Source organism: Panicum virgatum, chromosome 9N (genome assembly GCF_016808335.1).
Source record: "Panicum virgatum strain AP13 chromosome 9N, P.virgatum_v5, whole genome shotgun sequence".
NCBI classification, from domain to species: Eukaryota; Viridiplantae; Streptophyta; class Magnoliopsida; order Poales; family Poaceae; genus Panicum; species Panicum virgatum.
In genome coordinates, this window is record NC_053153.1 from 11,794,124 (window position 1) to 11,815,394 (window position 21,271).

General features: G+C 41.3%; 2 protein-coding genes and 1 pseudogene across 2 annotated transcripts; 2 read left to right on the forward strand and 1 right to left on the reverse strand.

Moving 5' to 3' along the window:
* Positions 1-2,487: 2,487 nt before the first annotated feature.
* On the forward strand, positions 2,488-8,080 carry LOC120688710 (annotated as a pseudogene).
* An 873-nt stretch (positions 8,081-8,953) lies between these two features.
* On the reverse strand, positions 8,954-15,903 carry LOC120690397 (pescadillo homolog). Its single transcript, XM_039973039.1, has 14 exons — positions 15,745-15,903; positions 15,556-15,641; positions 15,085-15,213; positions 13,810-13,929; positions 13,602-13,727; positions 13,097-13,181; positions 12,829-12,939; positions 12,027-12,120; positions 11,574-11,884; positions 11,347-11,454; positions 10,513-10,634; positions 9,711-9,915; positions 9,382-9,612; positions 8,954-9,238 (listed from the first exon to the last, which is right to left on the reverse strand). The coding sequence occupies exons 1-14, from the start codon at positions 15,766-15,768 to the stop codon at positions 9,149-9,151; spliced, it is 1,842 nt and encodes a 613-aa protein (XP_039828973.1). The 5' UTR covers positions 15,769-15,903; the 3' UTR covers positions 8,954-9,148.
* A 1,315-nt stretch (positions 15,904-17,218) lies between these two features.
* On the forward strand, positions 17,219-20,875 carry LOC120693131 (denticleless protein homolog). The gene is made up of 15 exons (XM_039976535.1): positions 17,219-17,477; positions 17,584-17,692; positions 17,821-17,885; positions 18,009-18,047; positions 18,158-18,254; positions 18,367-18,463; positions 18,584-18,650; positions 18,734-18,810; positions 19,016-19,094; positions 19,305-19,387; positions 19,478-19,562; positions 19,669-19,737; positions 19,826-19,893; positions 19,978-20,026; positions 20,225-20,875. Exons 1-15 carry the CDS (start codon positions 17,262-17,264, stop codon positions 20,606-20,608), a joined length of 1,584 nt encoding a protein of 527 aa, XP_039832469.1. The 5' UTR covers positions 17,219-17,261; the 3' UTR covers positions 20,609-20,875.
* The last annotated feature ends 396 nt before the right edge of the window (positions 20,876-21,271 follow it).

The following is a 21,271-nucleotide window of genomic DNA, read 5'->3' on the forward strand; positions in this document are numbered from 1 at the left end:
TCAATATAATCTAAGCTGCCTGATTCAGCATCCTCTCAAGACTAGGGAACACGGACATAATTTGACTTTGGCAGTGTGACCAGAAGTCCAGAACCAACCTACGGCACGCCACCTCTCGGACATGCCATTGCCAGCCTCAAACTCCGTCACGATGGAGTCCGTCCCGGTGCTTCCGCGCCACCCGCGTGAGCGTCGCGAGCCTATCCCTCCTGTGGCTGTACTCCACGAACATTCTCGGCGGAGCGCCTATCCTGGGACGGGGCCCTCGCGCGCATTTTCCCGCGATGCACCGTGCGCCTGCCAGCGCTTGTAGTAGTGCAGCCGTGCACCACCAGAGGTCAAATCGAACGCCGCCTCGGCCCGGTCCCGCCGGGCGTCCTCCGGCGTTGTCAGCCGGGAGTTTGCCGGCGAGGAGCTTCGTTCCACGGTGCGTTTATGAACGGAGAAGACAGACAGAGGGCAGACGAGAGTTTTTGCGCTGCGAACAATAGCAGCTTTTCTGTTCTCTATATATCTCTCCTATTATTGTAGTTGTAGCTTGAATACAACTGAACGGAGAAAGGAAAGGCAGGGCCTGGTCTCGCCCCCCTGCATGCGCGCGCCGCAAATCGCGCTACCCCGTGCGCCATCCCGCACGCAGCATTCGTGCCGCGCGCCACGGTCGCGACGTGAACGAGCATGTCTCCGACCATACGCGCCCAGCCTCTAACAGAACCTATCATCTACAGTAACAAACAAAAGCAGAACCTACATAAGGCACAAGTCTACTGGCAACAGCCAACAGGCGTGAGTCCGCGATCTTGGTTGGGTCAGGGGAGGCGGAAGCAGAGAGACGTGCTCGTTCATGGTTCTCGACCGGCCCACAAGCCGGGATATAGAAAGACGCGCTTTGCCTGAGGACCTCTCATAGATTCAGAGTTGAGGCCCTGCACCGGGGCGTGATTAGCCATCACATGAGGCGATGGTTCCACCATCATCCGAAGGGATGTTATTTAATATCTGGTGGAATGCGTGGTTAATTTGTACCGTTTGTTCGGCCCATTAGACCAGCTAATAGGAAACAAAATCTATACGTCCATGCATAAATAGACAACAATGATGACATCACCCACAAGCATGAAAATTCAAAAATAAAAAGCAATAACTATTAAACCAAGCATCCAGATTAAATTTGAATTGCACCATAATATTTCTTATGAAAAAAATCTTCAAAACAAGACAACACTTGCCTATGTTTGCACATTATTTTTAAAAACTATTTTTAGTACTAAATAAATACTTTCATATTTTAGGAACAAATAATTTAGCAACACAAACAAATAATTAATTTTATGAACAAAGAAACTAAATGTAACGAACAAATAATAATGCACTAAAAAATAAAATATTGTGCATCACGAACATTTGATTATATAAGAGAAGCAATGGAAAATAAATATCGTGAACAAATAAGTCAATATCACTAAATAATTTAATCCACAGAAATGAACAAATAATTTGACATCACAGATAAATTAGTTATATGCAGAAAAATAATTTTACATGAATAACAAATACAACTATGCAATAAAAATATTCTTATGAGCATGTATACATGTGCTAAACAAGTTAGTACATAAAGGAATATAAATCATTACATGTACTAACTTATGAGTCTACAATACAAATAAATTAGAATATATTAAGTATGGCTCGCTCTTAGAACATATAATTTTATACTACTAAAATAAAAGATATGTATAGATTAGTTAACATTTAATTATAATAAATAAATATTATTAATATAAATTATAAAATAATATTATAAATTTAAATAAAGATATGTGTATAAGGTTCATAAATAGAAAATGATGGAAGATAGAATAATCATAAACAGATATAAAAGATGTGGAAAAGAAATAAAGTAAAATTGGATGGAAGGAACTAGAAAAGAGAAAAAAAAGAAAAAAAATATGGAACAAGTAGACAGGGAAAAAGGAAAACAAAGCAATTGGCACCGCATAGCAAACATGCAAGCTGCGCTCGTCGTAAAAATAATCATGTGAAAGAACTTGTCAGGCGGCATTTGCCAGCGGCACGTCCGCCATCCGTGTAGCATGCAAGTTTAATTGGCTCGGGTAACCAAGCAAGCATGTGGCAGGAGAGAAAATATTGCAAGTGCTATTTGCGTCTACCTTGCAAATAATAAATTAAACTCGACGTGCTAACAAAACAGACGGCGGAAATTGGGCTGAAATTGCTAACGAAGCAGCCCAATTACAAGAGGTACTTCTTCAGGCGATGAATATTAATTTTGTAGCCTAAGCGATATATAACCTTTCCGCCCTGCACCACCGATCAGGGAGTAGAGCAAAGCCCCCTGCACCACCGATCAGGGAGTAGAGCAAAGCCGAGGCCTCGCCGCCGCCGCCATGGACCGGAAACCCTGTACCCGCTCGGCCCAGCCGTCGAAGAACCCCGTCGATGCTCTGCCGGAGTCGGGCTCTGATGAGTGGGTTTTACGACACCGTCCGCGACGAGGGGATCCTGCAGATGCAGAAGGCGAAGCGGAAGGGGAAGCGGAAGCGGGAGGGAGGGGGTGGGATGGACGGGACGGGGAAGGATGACAATTTAGAGGAGGAGGAGGAGAAGAAGGAGGAGGAGGAGGAGAAGAAGGAGAAGAAGAAGAAGAAGACAGGAGGGGAAAAGCTGAAGAAGGCAAGAGGGGTGGGATTCTGACAAACAAGCTTTTCTCCGACCTCGACATCTCCGAGCTCACTGCCAAGGCCATCAGAGAGATGAACTACACCCACCTCACCGAGGTCATGCTGCTCGCCACCGTCTAAATTTTACCATCGCATCATCTTTTTGGCAAGTTCAATGCAGTCAATGGCTCCGTGATGCGCTGCTGGATTTTAGTAACGGCATGTGTGCATGGTTGTTTTCACTACTGCAGATTCAAGCCAGATCAATACCGCATCTGATGGAACAAAGTGATGTGATGGGTTCAGCCAGGACTGGCTCAGGGAAGACCCTTGCCTTCCTTATACCAGCGATCGAACTGCTCCGCAGCTCTCACTTCTTGCCGAGGAACGGGACTGGAGTTATTGTGATTTGCCCGACAAGGGAGCTTGCTATCCAGGTATGCATGATGAACAGTATGTATCATGTCTGCTCAAGAACTTGCTGTGAGCGAAACAACCATAATCAGATGTCCCAACTGAGATGTATTCTTTGCTAAGATAATTCTGCGTAAATATGTCGCACAAAGTTGTTAATTTTAACAGTACTTTGAAGACATCAACATCAACAAAGCCTTTTAATCCCAAGCAAGTTGGGGTATGCTAGAGTTGAAACCCAACAAAGACCATTATTCATGGTTCTGGCATGTGAATCGCGGCTTTCCAAGCACTCCTATCCAAGGACAAATCTCTAGGTATACTCCAGTCTTTCAAGTCTCTTCTAATTGTTTCTTCCCATGTCAACTTCGGCCGGCCCCTGCCTCTCCTCATATTACCGTCGTGCTTTAGGATACCACTATGCACTGGTGGCTCTGGCGGTCTCCGTTGGACATGTCCAAACCATCTCAGTCGGTGTTGGATAAGCTTTTCTTCAATTGGTGCTATCCCTAGCCTATCCCGTATATCATCATTTCGAACTCGATCCATCCTTGTATGCCCACAAAGCCAATGCAACATGCGCATTTCTGCAACACTTAATTGTTGGACGTGCCGCCTTTTTGTAGGCCAACATTCCGCACCATACAACATTGCCGGTCTAATCGCCGTTCTATAAAACTTGCCTTTTAACTTCTGAGGTACCTTCTTGTCACAAAGGACGCCAGATGTTTGGCGCCACTTCATCCATCCCGCTTTGATTCTATGACTAACATCCTCATCAATATCTCCATCTCTCTGTAGCATCGATCCCAAATATCGAAAGGTATCCCTCTTGGGCACTACTTGGCCTTCCAAACTAACATCTCCCTCCTTATGAGTGGCGCCGAAGTCACACCTCATATACTCAGTTTAGTCCTGCTAAGTCTAAAAATCAAAGCTACTTTGAAGACAAGGTCAAAAAATCAGTTTTCACATCGCTACTGCAAAATATTAGCTAGGTGTTCTTCTTATGTGTTTTCTCATGTCTTTATTTGTTGTAACTCTCTTTTAATGTATATCCAGTAGGAGCACGCCCCTCCTGTTTTCCTAAAAAATATTAGCTAGGTGTTGAGCTCCAAAAATGCAGTTATTTGTCGTGTATCTAAATGTTGGATGCTTGCTGAGACTAACCATTCGTGTGGACTCACTTTTTTCGTTGATGCATTTGTTCTAGACACACAATGTGGCCAAGGAATTAATGAAGTACCACTCACAAACTCTTGGATGTGTAATTGGTGGCACTAACATGAGAAGTGAGGCCAACCAGCTCGCGAAAGGGGTCAATTATTAGTTGCAACGCCAGGCAGGCTTCTGGACCATCTGCGAAGGACGAGTAGTTTCAATTACAAAAGTCTAAAGGTAAACACGTTCTGATTACTACCATATTTTTCCAAGATTCATGGAAATATTTCTGTTGAAATACTGCACGTGTAAATTGTCACATTAATACAAATACAACCAGCAATTTCATACTTCTCTATTTGCACAATCCGTATCCTAATTATTTCACATATTAATTCTTTGCATGTGTGTACCGTACCTCTTTCTCATCCATGATTGGAAGTCTATCTGTTGATAGTGAATTAGAGTGTAGATCAAATTTCAGGGCACATTTTGCCAAGTATATGCAAATTCGGAGAAGCTAATAGTTTATATTTTTATGAAGTCATTATTAGCTCAGTTACGTGTTTCGTCTTTGTTAGTTATCACTTTACTGAATTTGTGGGTTTGCAAGTTCAATGGATATAATGTAGTTTGTTACTTGTATTTAGTAAACCAATTAAGTGGGAAAGTTAAAGTGAGTAGAAGTGTAGGTCTGTAGCTAAAAGTTTTTTTTTCATCAGTCACCAAACTAAATTCGCTCTTTTCTAATGGAAGGAACATATAATTGCATTGTAAACATGTTGTCGGGCATTATTTTGCCTACTGTGCTGCCTGCCCATAGACAAATCCATGCCTTGCATGCTGGTTCATGTGCCATGGGTCTCTATTTAGCAGGCAAATAGTGATATCAAATTTCATGGAAAATTCAATGAATATCATGACTGAACTCCCCCCACTCCAGCATAACTCATCCTATATATTGTAGTGCCTTATAATTGATGAAGCTGACCGCATACTTGAGCAAAATTTCGAGGAAGATATGAAACAAATATTTAAACGCCTCCCTCAGGTATGACTATCTGGCTATTTCATTGATTTCGCATGCATAGTGCAGCCTTTAACTTTGTACTGAGATTATTTTGTCCTGGAATTATTATGAACTGTATGCAGGATAGACAAACTGTTCTTTTTTCTGCCACACAGACTCAGAAGGTTAGTGGATATGCTATTTAGCCTATTCAAACTTTCCTTAATTTGTCTATTGGCGTTAATGCTGATGTGTTGTCATCCAACAGGTTGAAGATTTTGCAAATTTTACTTTTCGGAGAAATGAAGAAAGGCAACGAAAACTTGTTTATGTTGGAGTTGATGATTCTGAAATAAAGGTACGGAACCCCTTTACCATGCTGCTCACCTCTCTCTTAAACATTATTTGGATTACTTTGTATCAGGAATAACTTTGATTCTCTGACAGCCCACCGTTGAGTGCTTGCAGCAGGGCTACTGTGTCATTCCTAGTGAGAAAAGGTTTCTGGTTCTGTATGCTTTCCTAAGAGTGATAGTGCGCGAGAAGCAGAAGGTCATGGTGTTCTTTTCATCGTGTAGCTCAGTCAAATTCCATGCAGACCTTCTAAATTTCCTCGGAATACAGTGTGATAATATCCATGGGCATCTGAAACAGCAGAAACGAACTAGTACATTCTTCCGATTTTTGAAGGAAAAAGAGGGTATCTTGTTATGCACTAATGTGGCAGCACGTGGCCTTGATATTCCTGATGTGGTAAGGTTTTGACCTGTGGTTTTTAAACCATTTGTACTTCTTTGTAAATCCCATACTTACATAAGGATCTGTTGCCTTGTTTAGGACTATATTGTGCAATATGATCCTCCAGATGACCCAAAGGTCAGTGGTTCTGAATTGTGTTAAATAAATTATCTATTTCTCTTTTTTGCTAACTTAATATTGGAATCTAATTTGTAGGATTACATTCACAGAGTTAGTCGTACTGCCCGAGGTGATAAAGGCAAAGGAAGCGCGTTACTGTTCTTACTACCGGAAGAACTAAAGTTGCTCATTCACCTGCAGGTAATGTATGTTTCAGTGACATAATGTTTGTCCCCGTATTTTTGCTATTTAGCCTTTTTATGAAAAATATATCATGTTGTAACCCTGTAAGAACTATATGCATTTTTGGACCTAGGGGGTCGGCGCCATGACCCATGGCGCTGAGGTAGCACGCCATGACCCAGGGGGTCGGCACCATGTCCCATGGTGCCGAGCAGGCTCCACATAGGCGCCAGCTCAGATGGGGGTGAGCACCGACCGCCTAGGTCCAAAACGCAATTTGTTTCTCCATGGATCTAAGCGTGATTTCTTTTAAAAAAGGATAAAATGCAAAAAGTACGAATGTCTGTCCCCACTTTATTGAGAGAAACCCATTAGTATATGAATCATTGTTTTCTTACTTTCTATCATTGTTTTTTGACATCATATATCATCTAGCTAGAAAGTCAATATAGTGTGAAAGTACTTTGAAATATGAATCTTGTATAATTTTATATGCTATAAGAATAATTTTGCGATTTGGCTTCTTGTCCAAAAATATACACGCTTTACATAATTGGACAGAGGAAGTAACACATCTAATGTTTGCTTGAAGGTGGCCAATATTTCTCTGACTGAATATGAGTTCCGTGAAAAGCGTGTGCAAAAATTACAACCACGATTTGTGAGTATCTCTTTCACAACTCAATCCTTTTGTTTCAGTGAGTAGTATTATGATATGAGTTTGGAGCAGGAGTATATTGTTGGTGGCAATTACTTACTAAACGAGTCAGCGAAAGAAGCTTACAGATCCTACCTTCTGGCATACAACTCACACTCTATGAAAGACATTTTTGATATCCACCGACTTGATCTCAAGGTAAATGTTGGAAGTTCTTCCTCAAGGTTTTGTGGTTTTCTGGGCATTTCGTCCGCTCATCATTTTGTTTCACTGCAAGTCGAAAATTTCCCTAGGTGGTGGTGGGGGGGGGGGATATATCCCTTTCTTTTTTTTTACTTGCATAATTTTAAGTTGTTATGGAGAAAACCATTTTATTTCCTTAATTTAATGGCAACCTAGCTTATCCCTTGAAAGTACCAAGCTAGCTCAGGATGAATAAACAAAGCTAGTAACTGTCAGCTTGTATAAGAATTAAGAACAAAGATAGTTACTTGCATGTGATTGTGGGGTTTTAGTACCACACAGAATTGAACGACTTTATATGTCTAATTCGTTGCTGTCTTTCAGAAAGTAGCGGCATCATTTGGTTTTAAAGACCTTCCTAAAGTGAGTCTGAACCTGGAGAGTAGTGCATTGAAACACCGAAAGATGAGGAAGGTGCACGGTGGATGGAGGCATGGAATCGGCCCTTCAAACCCCTACGGAAGAAGAGGTGGCTATGATCGCAGGCAGCTTGCAAGATTCTAGAAAGGATATATTAGATTCACTTTGGTTTCGCCGAATTGTTGGCTTTGTGATGAAGCGACACACCCCTGCTTTTGTTCCTCGTTAGTACCACTACCACGCTGTAGCTAGAGGTGGTAAAGGGCTTTAAAATTTAGTCTAGATAATCTAAAAATTTTAAAATTTAGTCTGGATAATTTAAGGATTGAACTATAAAAGATCGAGCTCTAATCTTATACAGTTTTGAGTTTAAATATGTAAGGACAAAGTTGGATTGTGAAAAGATCATTATAGCCATGATCTGTTACTGTAGCTGAAGCAAGCGTCGTGGTATTGCTGAGTCAGCAAATTGTAAAAGAAAAAAAAAGTCAAGCAGACAGAAAATGTTGAATCATCGAATTTGGCAAGTAAAAACGTTGAGTCAACAAATTGTAGTTACAAGATTACTCAAGCATAACGACCTGCTGTTGGTTCCTTCGTTGTTCCACCATTACGACTCCAACCCCCACATATTCTCTTATTGATACTAGTACTGCAATTGAGATGAACCAGAAAGAGCTGTACAGTATGCCCGGCTGCTGCTCTTGGCTGCACTAACCTTTCCATCCATGGCAGCAAAACACATCAGCTGGTTCGTCGATTGTGGCCATGGTAACTTGGTAAGGAATCCCAACAAAGGACTGTACCTTCTGTCACTGATGAAAAAATGGTTCAGCTGCAAGCTACACATCCCTTAACTTATCGTTTCAATGGAGCTCACATCAATAAAATCAATTCCATGGCAGCTATGGCGGAAGGCCGGGGCGCGAGCGCGCGAGCCATGTCATGAGCGTGTTGTTATCCCATCCGGCGCCGGTCGGGAGCTCGTCCGATCCATCACAGTCGTGCTGCCATCCTCGAAGCTAAAACTGTAGACGCGGCACGCCTCCTGCACGTCTCGCCAAGCCAAAGCCGGCCTTCCGCCGTTCCGCGAGTTGAGGACGAAGTAGGCGGCGCACCTGCCGCTGACGGCGCCGGCCAGAGCCCTGGATTCTCCGCCGTGCTGCTCGTGTCAAGGAGAACGCAGGCAGCCAGCTGCTCGCCGCGAGACTAGAAGGTGTATATGCTTTGCCGTCGTGGCTCGTGTCAAGGGTCCTGGTCTCCTGAAGGGATTGCTCCGGCAGCCTAAGCGGTCTCCATGGACGAGCTCTGCTCGCCGTCATCGCGTATTAGATGTTGCACAAGTCACGCTGCACAGCGATGATGCAGGTACACGACACCAAGTAAAATAATCAAAATTGTTGTATTCAAGTATCCTGGTCACATGGTTAAAGCCCATTTTGAACAGCATAGATATCTCCAAGTAACATAGAAAAACAACATAGCTATCAAAAAGGCATCACGCAATGCTGATCATGGCAGCGCCGCTACAAAATGCTACACCAAACAGATACATGCCACGCTGATGAACTTGGAGACTCAGCGTCGCTTAGCAGAAGCGCTAGAATCGGCGTCCTTTTTTCTCTTCTTCAGTAGCTCAACTTTGTCGCGTTTCCTTTCCTTGCCAATCTGCGATCACAAACAAAGAGTTTAGGTGCTAAAACTTTTGGTATGAATGGCAGTCATTTTGATATAACGAGTATATCATCCATTGCATGAAAAATCAAAGGATGTTGGTATATAATGCAGTATATAAGATTGAGTACACGTACCTCAATTGCTTTATAAAGGACTCTCTGCTTTCGAGACATGAGAGCCGTTGAAATGTCAGCACTATCCTTCTCAGCTTGCTTCTTCTCATCGTCCTCGTGATCTGACTTTGTATCATCCTTGTCTGTGGTGTCCAGTGACTTATCTGCTTTCTTATTTGACAGATTAGAGAAAGTAATGCCATCTATTTCCATCTTCAGCTCATCGTGGTATTGCTTCTCTAGCATCTCAAGCTACAAAAAAAGAAGGCAGAGCATGTTACAAAGAATTGCGATTGGTACAACAGGAAGACGGCTGAGGAGACTGCTTAAACTGAAAACAAACAACCCACCTTCATCTTCTTTTCAGCAGCTTCGTTTGACTCTGTTCGATCCATCATTGCTGTTACCAACGAATTGTCCAGATCTTCATCACCTGGCAGAGGCAAGATCTCATTGCGAGCAGCGGCTTGCAGCCTCTTTATTGTCTCAGCATACTCAGGAATGTAACCCTCTGCGTCGTTGTCCACAAAAGGAGACAGATGTGGTGGAGGTATTCTGCAACATAACAAATTGAAAGGACATCATCTACTAGACATCAGAACAGCTAGTTTCCAACATTATTGCAGACGTATAAATCATAACCTGTAGCCAATAATGACAATTTAACTAACGTTCAATATTTTAGAAAAAACTGTGGTACATTTGCAGTAGCAGAAACAAATCCTAGTAGTAGCACTTGCAACTACTCCATGCGTCCAGAAATATAAGGGACTCTGGGTTTGTCCTAAGTTAAACTAGTTTGACCTAATTTATAGAAGGATATTAAAATCTACCACGTCGAAGAAGCATACTGTAAAAAATATTTCATACATGGATCTCATTATTCTCATTTGACATCGTAAACTGTTCTTTCCCATAAACTTGGTCGAACTTAGAAAGTTTGACTTCAATCACTTATATTCGTGGAGGACATAGTAAGTATTAGCAGTAGCAGCTAGCAAGTCCTATGGGTAACAACAGAGAGCAGCAACTGGTAAGTATCTAGTAGCAGCAGGATAGCAGAACTTGGCAATTCTGTATGTCTCATACATCATGCTAAAAGCTATTATCACTATGTAAAGATTTTGCTGATTTCATGCACTTATGACATACCTTCCAACAAGATACCCCTCTGTCGGCAATATGATGCGAGCATTTACACAATCAAATACCCACTGTGGTTGGACATACTCCCTAGAGAGGAAAACATGGCTTTGTGTTGGCCTATCAACAATCTACATTACAATAGAAGCGACAGATTAAGTAAATTGAGAATTCAAATCAAAGAAACATAACAAATGAAAAACAATTTTCTAATATATAATTAATAAAGAAACAGCATGTAACAACTGAATTCAAGGTATAATCGAACAAAATAGCTGTAACATGTAATGAATATTCTATACAAGCAAGTGCATGAAGTTGATTGGCATACACAAAATATCCATTATGTTAACAAAATCCATAGGAATGAAATTGTAATTCTTCATGTAACACCGAATAATAATATCAAAGGTTCATCAAATGCCACTAATCTCTCACAAACAACCCAGACCGCACATGTCAGCCACAGCACCTCAAAGTGAGTGGCGTATGGATCATGTAGTTCAGTGACATATCATGGACTCGAAAAAAAAAATATATGGAGTGTGAGGATGTGACAGCATAGCCCTATTTTGGACTGCCAAATGATTACGGGTGAGCATAAAACAGTTGCCATGAACCAGTTGATATGACTTCCTCTGTGCTTTTCAGGTGATCGATTTTTACTGTTGTGTGCTACTGAAGAGATAAAAACGTCTCAATAAACTACATTGTAGGGCCGAAGGAAATTACTGCATCAGCATGGCATTGCTATAATGGTACTTCATCTAGCATCTTTTATTAGGGTACATCAAAATGTCTCCACCAATATAGTTCGATTGAATTGTGGCAAATGAAATCAACCTGATGAGTGATGTCTTCATATACTTCGTTGAATGGAGCTCCTTCTCCTTCCCATGAAACAGTTCCTCCAAATGCCGGGATAATAAATAAAAGGGACTCCCTAGGCACCTTGAAGTGAATGAAGGATTTTAAAATAGGAAAATTTATCCGAATAGAACACACTTAATTGATCTGCCACCAAATAATTGGTTTGCATTTTGCAATACGGCCAAATTCCAATAACATACCTCCCGACTCAAGTAGAATTTTAAGTTCTTAAATAAACTTTTACATTCTTTGGTCTCATCGTCATCTGTGTCAATAGCAGTCGATTCTTCTACAAGATGCATTAGTGCACCAGGTTCATTAGCAGGCAGCTGATGCTGAAGCTGTGCCAATCTGAGTTCAGACTCATCAGCTTTTGAGCTTGCTTTGTTGTTTTCATCCTCTTTTTCCTTGATTGCTCCACCAGACTCTTTTTCCTTTACTCCATCAGATTCTGAATTTCCAGTCACTCTCCCAGAACCAGTGGAGATGTATCGGCATAGTGCATAGAGCTCTGGTACAGATTAACATGAAAATGTCAGAAAAAGAAGGGTCTACATAAACTTAGACAAAAAAAAAAGAGCAAGGGCATATGACGGGTATGCATTGAAAAAGACGTACAATTGAAGTTGATAATAATAAGCACCAGAGCATACCAGCAGCTAAAGCTTCCAAGCGAGGATCCAAAATTGGGGGATAATTTACATTAATTGAATGGTAGAGCTTGAAGTTTACAAATCCAAGAAGAGTCTGCAGGAACAATATGCTAGTCACAAAGTTGAAACAAACACTACAAATAGCACAATTAAAGTTAAGTAGTTATTTTATCTCAACAAAACGTGTTAAATTTTCCAAGAGAGCATTAAAAAATAGCACTATTAAAGTTAAGTTGTTATTTTATCTCAACAAAACGTGATAAATTTTCCAAGGGAGCATTCAAAAAAATGCCAAGTTATCAGTCTAGGAAACTATGCTACGGAATTATAGATAACAGCACAAAATCACATATAATACCGGTTATGTAGTTTATAAAGCACCACACTATTACTGGACATTATAACATACTTTGATTTGGACATCCTACATATCTTGGTTTGGACATCCTAACATATCTTGATCTACGGGTGATTTGCTCAGCAACCCAATGAAGGCAATGGCGCAATTGCAAGGAAATAGCATCATTTTGTATTTGACAAGTGCCTACAGGGCACAATTCTCAGCCTTATATTATATTGCAACAACACACATTTGCAGTTGCAGGAAGCAAATTAACATTCAAACATGATTATCAGTAAAAAGAGGCTTAATATGCCAGCCAAAACAAAAGCACCATCAGTCTACAACAAGCCAAAAATTCCTGGCTTCAAATAAAAAATACTAACATATTGGTAATCATTGCCTGAAGTTTACTTCGGCAATGAACTAAAGCATCACATTGCAGTCAACCATATTTGTTACCTCGTAGAATTCCAAAAAACTAAGCATCACATTGAAGTCAACATCATCAGTTAATACTTGCTGAAGAGCATGAGGAGTTAACCAAGTGATCTTTTGTCCTTGAACTTCAGCCTGTGTTACATGAGAGAATCATGAATTGTTTACTATTGCACGAGGCAATGACATAACAAAAGGTATCAATCGTGAATTGTTTACTATTGCATGAGGCAATGACATAACAAAAGGTATCAAGGTGCATAGATAAAAGAAATGTGCCATAAGTAATTACCTGGTAATATATGCCCTTCACAGAAATAAATGTCTTCCTCAGGGAATGAGTTCTGGATATGTATGCTTGCCATTCATGGCTTAACCTATAAGAATATTTTAAGTACATCAAAATCAAAATGGCTTCTTCACATAAAAAGAACAGATGGGCCCTAAAGAAGGCAAATGACCAAGCACAAGCTCTTCTTTTTTCTGTTTACAATATTGTGATTTCAGCTTGGCCTTTGAGGACCACAAAGTAGCAATCCGCAGACCATATGCAGGTTCGAGTGTAATCATACAATATTAAAGGGAAAATGTAGATATTTTTTATATTAACCTAATATTCACTGGTTAATTGTAAAGCATCATTCTTTATGCAACCTTCAATTGATGTAGAACAAAAATCCAAAGAAGGTAATACACATACAAAAACATAAATACAACAACAACATAGCCTTTTATCACCAAGCACACTCGAAAATAACATGTCGCTGAGAATTTTTGCGATATCAAACAAAACAAACCTGCGGCAGCTATGGATCCGTTTGACTTCAACACGTTCACCATCAACAGCAGGTAATGCCGCAAACAGATGAACCAATGTAAGGCAGTCATCCAAGTCTCGAAGAGCATCAACAAATGCAGGATATCTGTTGAATAAACAAAAAAGAAGTTAATGCTATACATACAGTACTCGATGAACTCCTGAAACAATTGGATTTCACTCAGTACCTTTCAAGGACCAGCCTATCAAGCTTGTAAGTTGGTGGTCGATTCAACAGTCTGTCCGCAAGATCCCTGTTTTTCTTAGCAATAGCCTTCTTAACCTTCTTTCTGTGGACCTTGATTTGCCTGAAATCAAACATAATAGGATTATCAAGTACATGAAACATAAGGTCAAAAAAGGATTCTTACAATGATCTTATTCTCATGTACTCTAATCACTACCACATAAAATAACAGTGTGGGGGCAGTATCATTAAAAAGTTTTAGGAATACTCAATATTGCCAATCACATAAAGCGCCTACACCAATAATTATCATAAACAGCAAAGTAAATAAGAGGCCACTAGTCTTTCTCACAATCAAGCAGCAAGATTTTCCATCGCCAATGAACAACAAGCCACAAGGCTACATCTTTTAGGATCTGTTTTTTCCAGCCCCTTTTCATGATCTGCTTCTCTCCAGGAAGCAGAATCTGAAACAAACAGCCTGCTTCTAGAGATCAATACAGAGAATCAAAGGCTGTCTTTACTACTAGGTCTAGATCTTATGTGGATTCTGAGGGATCACGTTCTCAGTTTGCCACTATACATATAGTAGTATACTATACCCTTAATCTACAGAGAATTTTCAAATTAAGCTTTCCGAAAGCCATAATCCCAAATCAACATTTTCAAAAGTAAAAGCTCAGATAAAATGCCCTTTACAAGAATAGCAAAATAATTTTGATGCAGCCAATGACCTTTGTTTGCCAACATTAAGTTTGTTAATTGCCATTGAAAATACAATTTTTCAAATGGTTCAGCTTAACTAGCAAGAATAAATGGTTGTTTAGATCAGGCATTTTAACGATCAGCTCACTTAAAAATATCCTTCATTACAGGAAAACATGTTAAATTTGTTAGTTACAATCTTGACTCGTGGCGTTTGTTTGGTTAAATATAAGTCTTACCCTTAAACAGTTTCTTTGTCAAAAATAATGGATAATGGTTTTTCATGAATCGGTGACATCCCGATGTAAATAAACAAGTCTTTTGACAGTTAGTTACAAAGTTGATTTAGTGAAAATCCGTTAACTGTAAGAAACCAACTATTGAAACTATCACCAATATAAGTTAAGACAGTGTATAAACATAACATCCCTCTTCCAATTAAAAATGCATATCCAAACATATCCATGGAACACTTATTCCTCAGACAGTACATAGAGCAATGAGGAATTAGGTAAAACTTTATCATCCAAGTGACTCCCCCTCCAGTCAGTAGTCGCCCACGAAAAATTACCTGAACTTCTCGATCAAAGGGTCGTGAGCGATAAAGGCAATATCCTTCATGTGGTAGTAAGTCTTGTGGTTTCCTTCCACCTTCTTCTTCGGTTGACGAGGAAAAACGCCCTTGAGAATGCATAGCTTCCTGCAATAAGCAGGAGGTTTTCAATACAATTCTTTGAAGATATTTGCGAATTAGAACTAACATTTTGCCATATTCATGCCACACAAGCCGGCATGACACACAGTGACTCCATTAAGATATTAAGTTGCCCGTGACATGCTATCAATATAGGACACAACAAACTGAAACTATCTAGCTTATTGGGAAGTTTAACAGACACAAAAAATGACTAAAATTTCCAGTTTTATCATACCTCATTAACACCAGAATCAACACAAGCTTATCCCAAATTTTACGCGGTCGCTGCTCTTAGATGAGGACCGGTCGGTAATAAACAGAACTAATCGGATGGTGGTAACAAACCTGAAGATTGCAAGGCTGACTTGCAGGTAGTTGACCGCCTTGGTCCTCGTGATGTACTTCGCGGCATTCCCCTCCTTCTTCTTGCCCTAAAGCACAGGAAGAACAGCACCTCAGAGGCTCGGCGGATAACAAAGAGAGCGCCTTTGGGAGGGGGGAGCAGGAGGGTGACGAGGATGAATGGATGATTACCGCAGGGCGGTAGTGCTTCGGCATGGCGGCGGCGGCGGAGGTCGCTCCTCGGACCGGGACGAGGGAGGGGGAAAGAGAGGAGGAGATGGGTTTTAGGGTTTTGGTTTATATGGCGGCTGGCGGTGCTTGGGCTGGAGGAAGGGTGTGTTGCTGAGAGTGCCGGCCTGTCAGCGGCTGCTTGCACAGTTTTTCTTCCTTTATATACTCCGAAGGCCGCGTTTAGTTGGCGGAAAAGTTAGAGGTTGGTTATTGTAGCACATTTTATTATTATTTAATAATTAATATCTAATTATGGATTAATTGGGCTTAAAAAATTCATTTCGTTCTAATCAGTTAAACTATGTAATTAGTTATTTTTTCAACTACATTTAATGCTCCATGCATGTGTTCAAAAATTCGATGTGACGGATACTATAAGCACTTTTCATAGAACTAAACGCTGCCTAACTTATGATGAAAAAAAATAATTAATTCGACTAAATTATCAAATGGAAGTGGCCAAGTTTACCTGAAAATTATGCAATCTTAGATCCAAACAAGTTACGTATTTGGATTTAGTGAGTTCTTTGCATTGTAGCAGGTTCATCTAAACTCCTAAAGTCGTTCTGGAAATCACTTCACAAGTTACTTTTATTTGTTTACTAGTGTAATTGAAAATTTTTATATGCTTGTGCTTTTCTTATACTGCACAGTTTTTAATGTTTTCTAAAATTCTAGTAAAATTATTGTAAGTACACGAGAGCAACTCCAACAAATTGATTTTTTCTTTTCTTTTTTCCACTTTTTATCTATAAAGGAGATTTAGGGGAAAAATTTAGTTCCAACAGATTGATTTTTCCTTTTTCCCTTTCCCCTTTACCCTTTATTTCCCTCCCCTCTCCTCTTTTTAAAGGGGAATTCCACATTCTCCCTTTCTATTCATTCTTTCCTAGCCACAAGATCCACATGCATGAGAAGATTCTGACCACTTATGAATTAAAGGGGAAAGAAAAAAATCAATTTGCTAGAGCACTTCTCCCCAATAAACTAAAATTATGATGGGAATTTCCATATAAGATGAGAAAGAGAAAAAGAAAAAATCAATCTATTGGAGTTGCTCTCGTAACTTATTTTATCCCGTTCAGCATTCCAGTTCTCTTTTCATTGTAAGAACGTTGTAATTTTTTATTTATCAGCCCATCTTTGACTAGGCCCAACGGGCCAGATCTACGCCAAGCCCGCAATAATCCGAGTCTTTGCACAACGTGCGCAACTCGTGCAACCAAGTCCCCCTCAAAAAAAAAAAAAAAAAAACTCTCGCGAAACCAAGCAGCGCGAGCGCGGCTTGAGCTGCCAGCTTTCGCGGCTTCTTTTTTTCGCGGGGCGCGATTACGAAAAGCTCTTCCCGCCGGCGCCTTCCTCACAGGAGCGGAATCCTCCTCCATTAAACCCCTCCCGCCCCAGGCTGCCCGCCATTTCCTCTTCCCCGTCTCCGCTCTCTCTCTCTCTCTCTCTCTCTCTCTCTCTCTCTCTCTCTCATGGCGATGTCGCGGCGGCGCCTCTCCCCCACCTTCTTCGGCGGGCTCCGGGGCCGGGAGCTCGGCGGCACCGGGGGGTCCTCCTCCTCCCGCGCCGCGGCGCGCCTCCCCTACCTCGCCGACCTCTCCTCCGACCCCGGCGGACGCGGCTGCGGGGTCATCTCCATCGAGCATTCCGGCGACCCCGCCATTCCCTTCGCCATCTCCTTCGGCAAGGTTCGGATCCCGGGATTCTCCCCCATTTCGCGTGCTTTGCAAAGTCAAATCCTGCAGCTGTGATCTGCAAGTACCAAGTGTTTGATGAACTGTGCCATTTGTTCAGTCTGCTCAAACCTCTAACCTCCTGGCGGTCGCCGACGAAGACGGCTACGTTGGCCTCTACGACAGCCGGCGGCGCCTCCCATCCAGCTCCTCGTCCATAGAGAAGTCAGGTCGGTTCGGAACCCCTCGCGCTCCACCCTCCCCACAATTTGATCTAAGATTTGGATATGTCGGGGCTTACTTCTGGTGCGTTGAGCAATTTATTCCAATCCATTCAGACGTCGTGCTCTTCTTGCAGCCGAGACGAGAGTCTCCGATTGGGTTGCTCACAACAATGCAATCTTTGACGTGTGCTGGATCAAGGTAACTTCACTTACGATGGTTCAAAGCCCAACGAAATCTAGCATAATAAAAGCTAATCTTTAGGCTAATTATGTATTCGTACGCTTCTGACTAAGTTGCAATCTGTATGTGTCACTTATGCAGGAGGGATCCCAAATACTAACTGCATCGGGTGATCAAACTGTAAGTAATGCAACATTAACAACTACCAAAACAGTTTGTTTAGTACTCCATCATGGTGCCTATGGATTATTTGCCATCTGCAAAATCTCACGATGAATTTTCTGTATCAGGTCAAGATATGGAGTGTGGGGAACAGGAAACGCATTGGTGTCTTGTCAGGACACACTGGAAGCGTGAAGTCACTATCATGCCATTCCTCAAATCCTGGTTAGTGGAGTATTGTCTTGCCTGAATCGCTGAATCAATTCCATTTAATCTTAACGTTTATCTGCAAAGGCTGGCCACAAACTATTTCTTAAGTAGTTTATTTTCTCTGCAGAGCTTATTGTTTCCGGTTCAAGGGATGGTTCGTTTGCCCTTTGGGATTTGAGATGCGACCCTAAATCTCCAAATAGCCATGGTGGAACATGCCTCATGTATGTTGTCTTATCCGCTATCGCTACTAATTGCTCCCTGTCAACTACAAATCTACAATGAACACAAATGTCTGGCGATGTAACAACTAACGTGATTCCCTGAAATGTGCGACATGTTAGGTCTTCTGCTGTTGTCAGAGAAGCCCACAGCCCTGTCCAGAGGAGTCGAACAAGGTCCCGGGCAAAGGTATTAAATCTACGTGATATGGATTTTGCTTGGGATGATTGTACATTCTCTTCTGCACATTTGCTGATATTGGTGACATTTAGGCGGCTTCAACAAGTATCACATCAGTTCTTTATCTGAAAGATGATGTTTCTATTGCTACATCTGGAGCTGCAGACAAGTAAGCCTCTCTTCCATTTTATTCTGCTTTTGTAATTTTGTCACCCAGCTTCACAGCTGTTATTTGGCTTGTATTGCATTTTCTCTGATATTACTGTGAAATTGATTACCAATAATTCCATTGCTTGAAAATCTTTATTTCATAGAGAATTAACATCTTAGTGTTTCTACAATACTAATCGTGTGCCTTTGTAAATGCTTGCTAGTGTTGTGAAAATATGGGATACACGGAACCTGAAAGTGCCAGTCTCCAACAAAAATTCTCATGCAGGGGGGCAACCTTCGGTAAACATCTCTACTCACTAGAAAGAATGGTCAACTAATATTTTTGCAAAAAGAAAAGAATGATATACTAGTGCCACATAAGCAATGAAATTGAGTGCTTCAGACTGCAACTGTATATGTCAAATTCAAGCAATAACTACAGATTGTCATGTTTCCTTATCTTAATGAATCTGACAATCTCTGATCAGACTTACTGGTTCTTTGTTTCAGAAGGAGGGGGTGAAACATGGCATCTCTTGCCTATCTCAAGACTCATGTGGTGCATACATTGCTGCATCATGTATGAATAACAGGTAAAAATTAGACCCTCTCCATCAGATACTACTACATAGTTTTCATGTCACTGATGAAGACTGATTTTGCTGTGTTACATTTTCTTTCAGAATTTATTTGTACAGTGTGCTGCATGTGAACAAGGGCCCAGTAAAGGTTTACACTGGCAGCAAAATAGAGTCTTTCTTTGTCAAGGTCAGTGAGTGACCATCTGGCTTTGACATCCTTTAAATAGAAAAAAACTTAAAGTTTTAGTTTCTTAATTAATGTGTTCTGTTAACCTAAGTTTTGCATCATGCAGTCTGCTATTAGTCCTGATGGAAATCACATTCTTGGTGGTTCAAGTGATGGAAAAGTATACCTGTGGCAGGTACTTTCTGCATGCTCATCAAATGCTTTCTTACATTCTATGTGTTACATACATGTTGATTCAGTGATTCTTCTCCATCGACATATAGGTTGATCAACCTGAAAATGACCCTATAGTTCTGAAAGGCCATGAAGGTGAAGCAACTTCAGTTGACTGGTATGATATACAAACGTGAAGGCTTCTGCAGATCTTATTGGCAATCCAATCCTCATGTTTTAATATGAATTTACCATTTTTCAGGTGTGCATCAGAGGTTGGAATGATAGCAACATCCTCTGATGATTCTACGGTGAGTACTGAGTAGTTAGTTAGATCTGCAATCTTTTCTTTTTTGCGTGTACTACTGAAGATGACTCCATTTATTCCCCTATATATGTTTGTGACAATATGTTGTAGATTAGACAACCTACATTTTGGGAGCAAAGGGACACATAGCACCACATGAAATGAATCGGAACATCTGACAATTCTGTATACTATGTATCAGGTTCGCGTGTGGAGTATCAAGAAAATGGACTGCACCACAGTAAGCTCGCCAACAGCGATCCGTAAGCGGATAACCGCACCAAACACCAAGTATCGAAGATCTACCACCCATGAGCGAGTTACCACATCATGGGATGCAGTTGCCTGCACCAGCGCTGATGGCAAATCTCCAAGTGGCTCCCACTCTCCCCTTCAGCCCAGAGTGCTGGACTTTGGCACCCCGGAGTCTGCAAAGAAGAGAGGCCTTGCATTGTTCCAGGAGGAGGCCCTTGACACAAGGAAGAGTCCAGAGGCTCAGATAAACAGCCCGTCGTCGGTTCTGAGCCCACCACCATCCTTGAAACGGAGAACGATCCGGGACTACTTTGCCAGTAGTGCTTCCTGATTCTTGACACTGCCTGACAAGTAGCTGTGGTCCTGAGAACTCTTAGCTGCCTTGAGGGCCAGGGCTTTCTTAACTCATGTTCAGTTGTGAAGACAACTGCAAATTTTGGTAAATTCTTCAGAAAATCTGCTGGGGTCAGCTCATGATTGGTCCTTCCGAAACATGGTTGTACATAATTTATTACTACATAACCATTCTTATTTTCTCCTTGTATTTGTGTTCCATTGAGCTCAGTCTAACAGAATTGAAGAAATATTTCAATTTTTACATGTTTTCACCACTGTTCCAGCGAAAGCATTTCAGTTTTCTGTTCATGCTGGCCACATTCCAGCGAAAATTTCAGCATTGTCGCTGCATTGAAGTTTGAACTCTGCATCAATTGTCCACATGAGCTGCCGGCTTGACGCTGTGCGCACCACCTGTTTGCCCATGAGACGGCCGAAATGAATGAAGATTGGCCATCTTAAATCTACAGCGAATCATCTATCAACAATATATGATGACATCTTTTCCATGGGACTCCTCCCGGCTCAGTTAAGTGACATGTTTTCTTTTCCAATGCAACATGACATGGCTTGACTTCATCCTGCCGCTCTTGTGGCTATGGGCGTCACCAGACACCAGGGCATGTTAACTCTTTCAGATGGAAACGTTTCAATATTC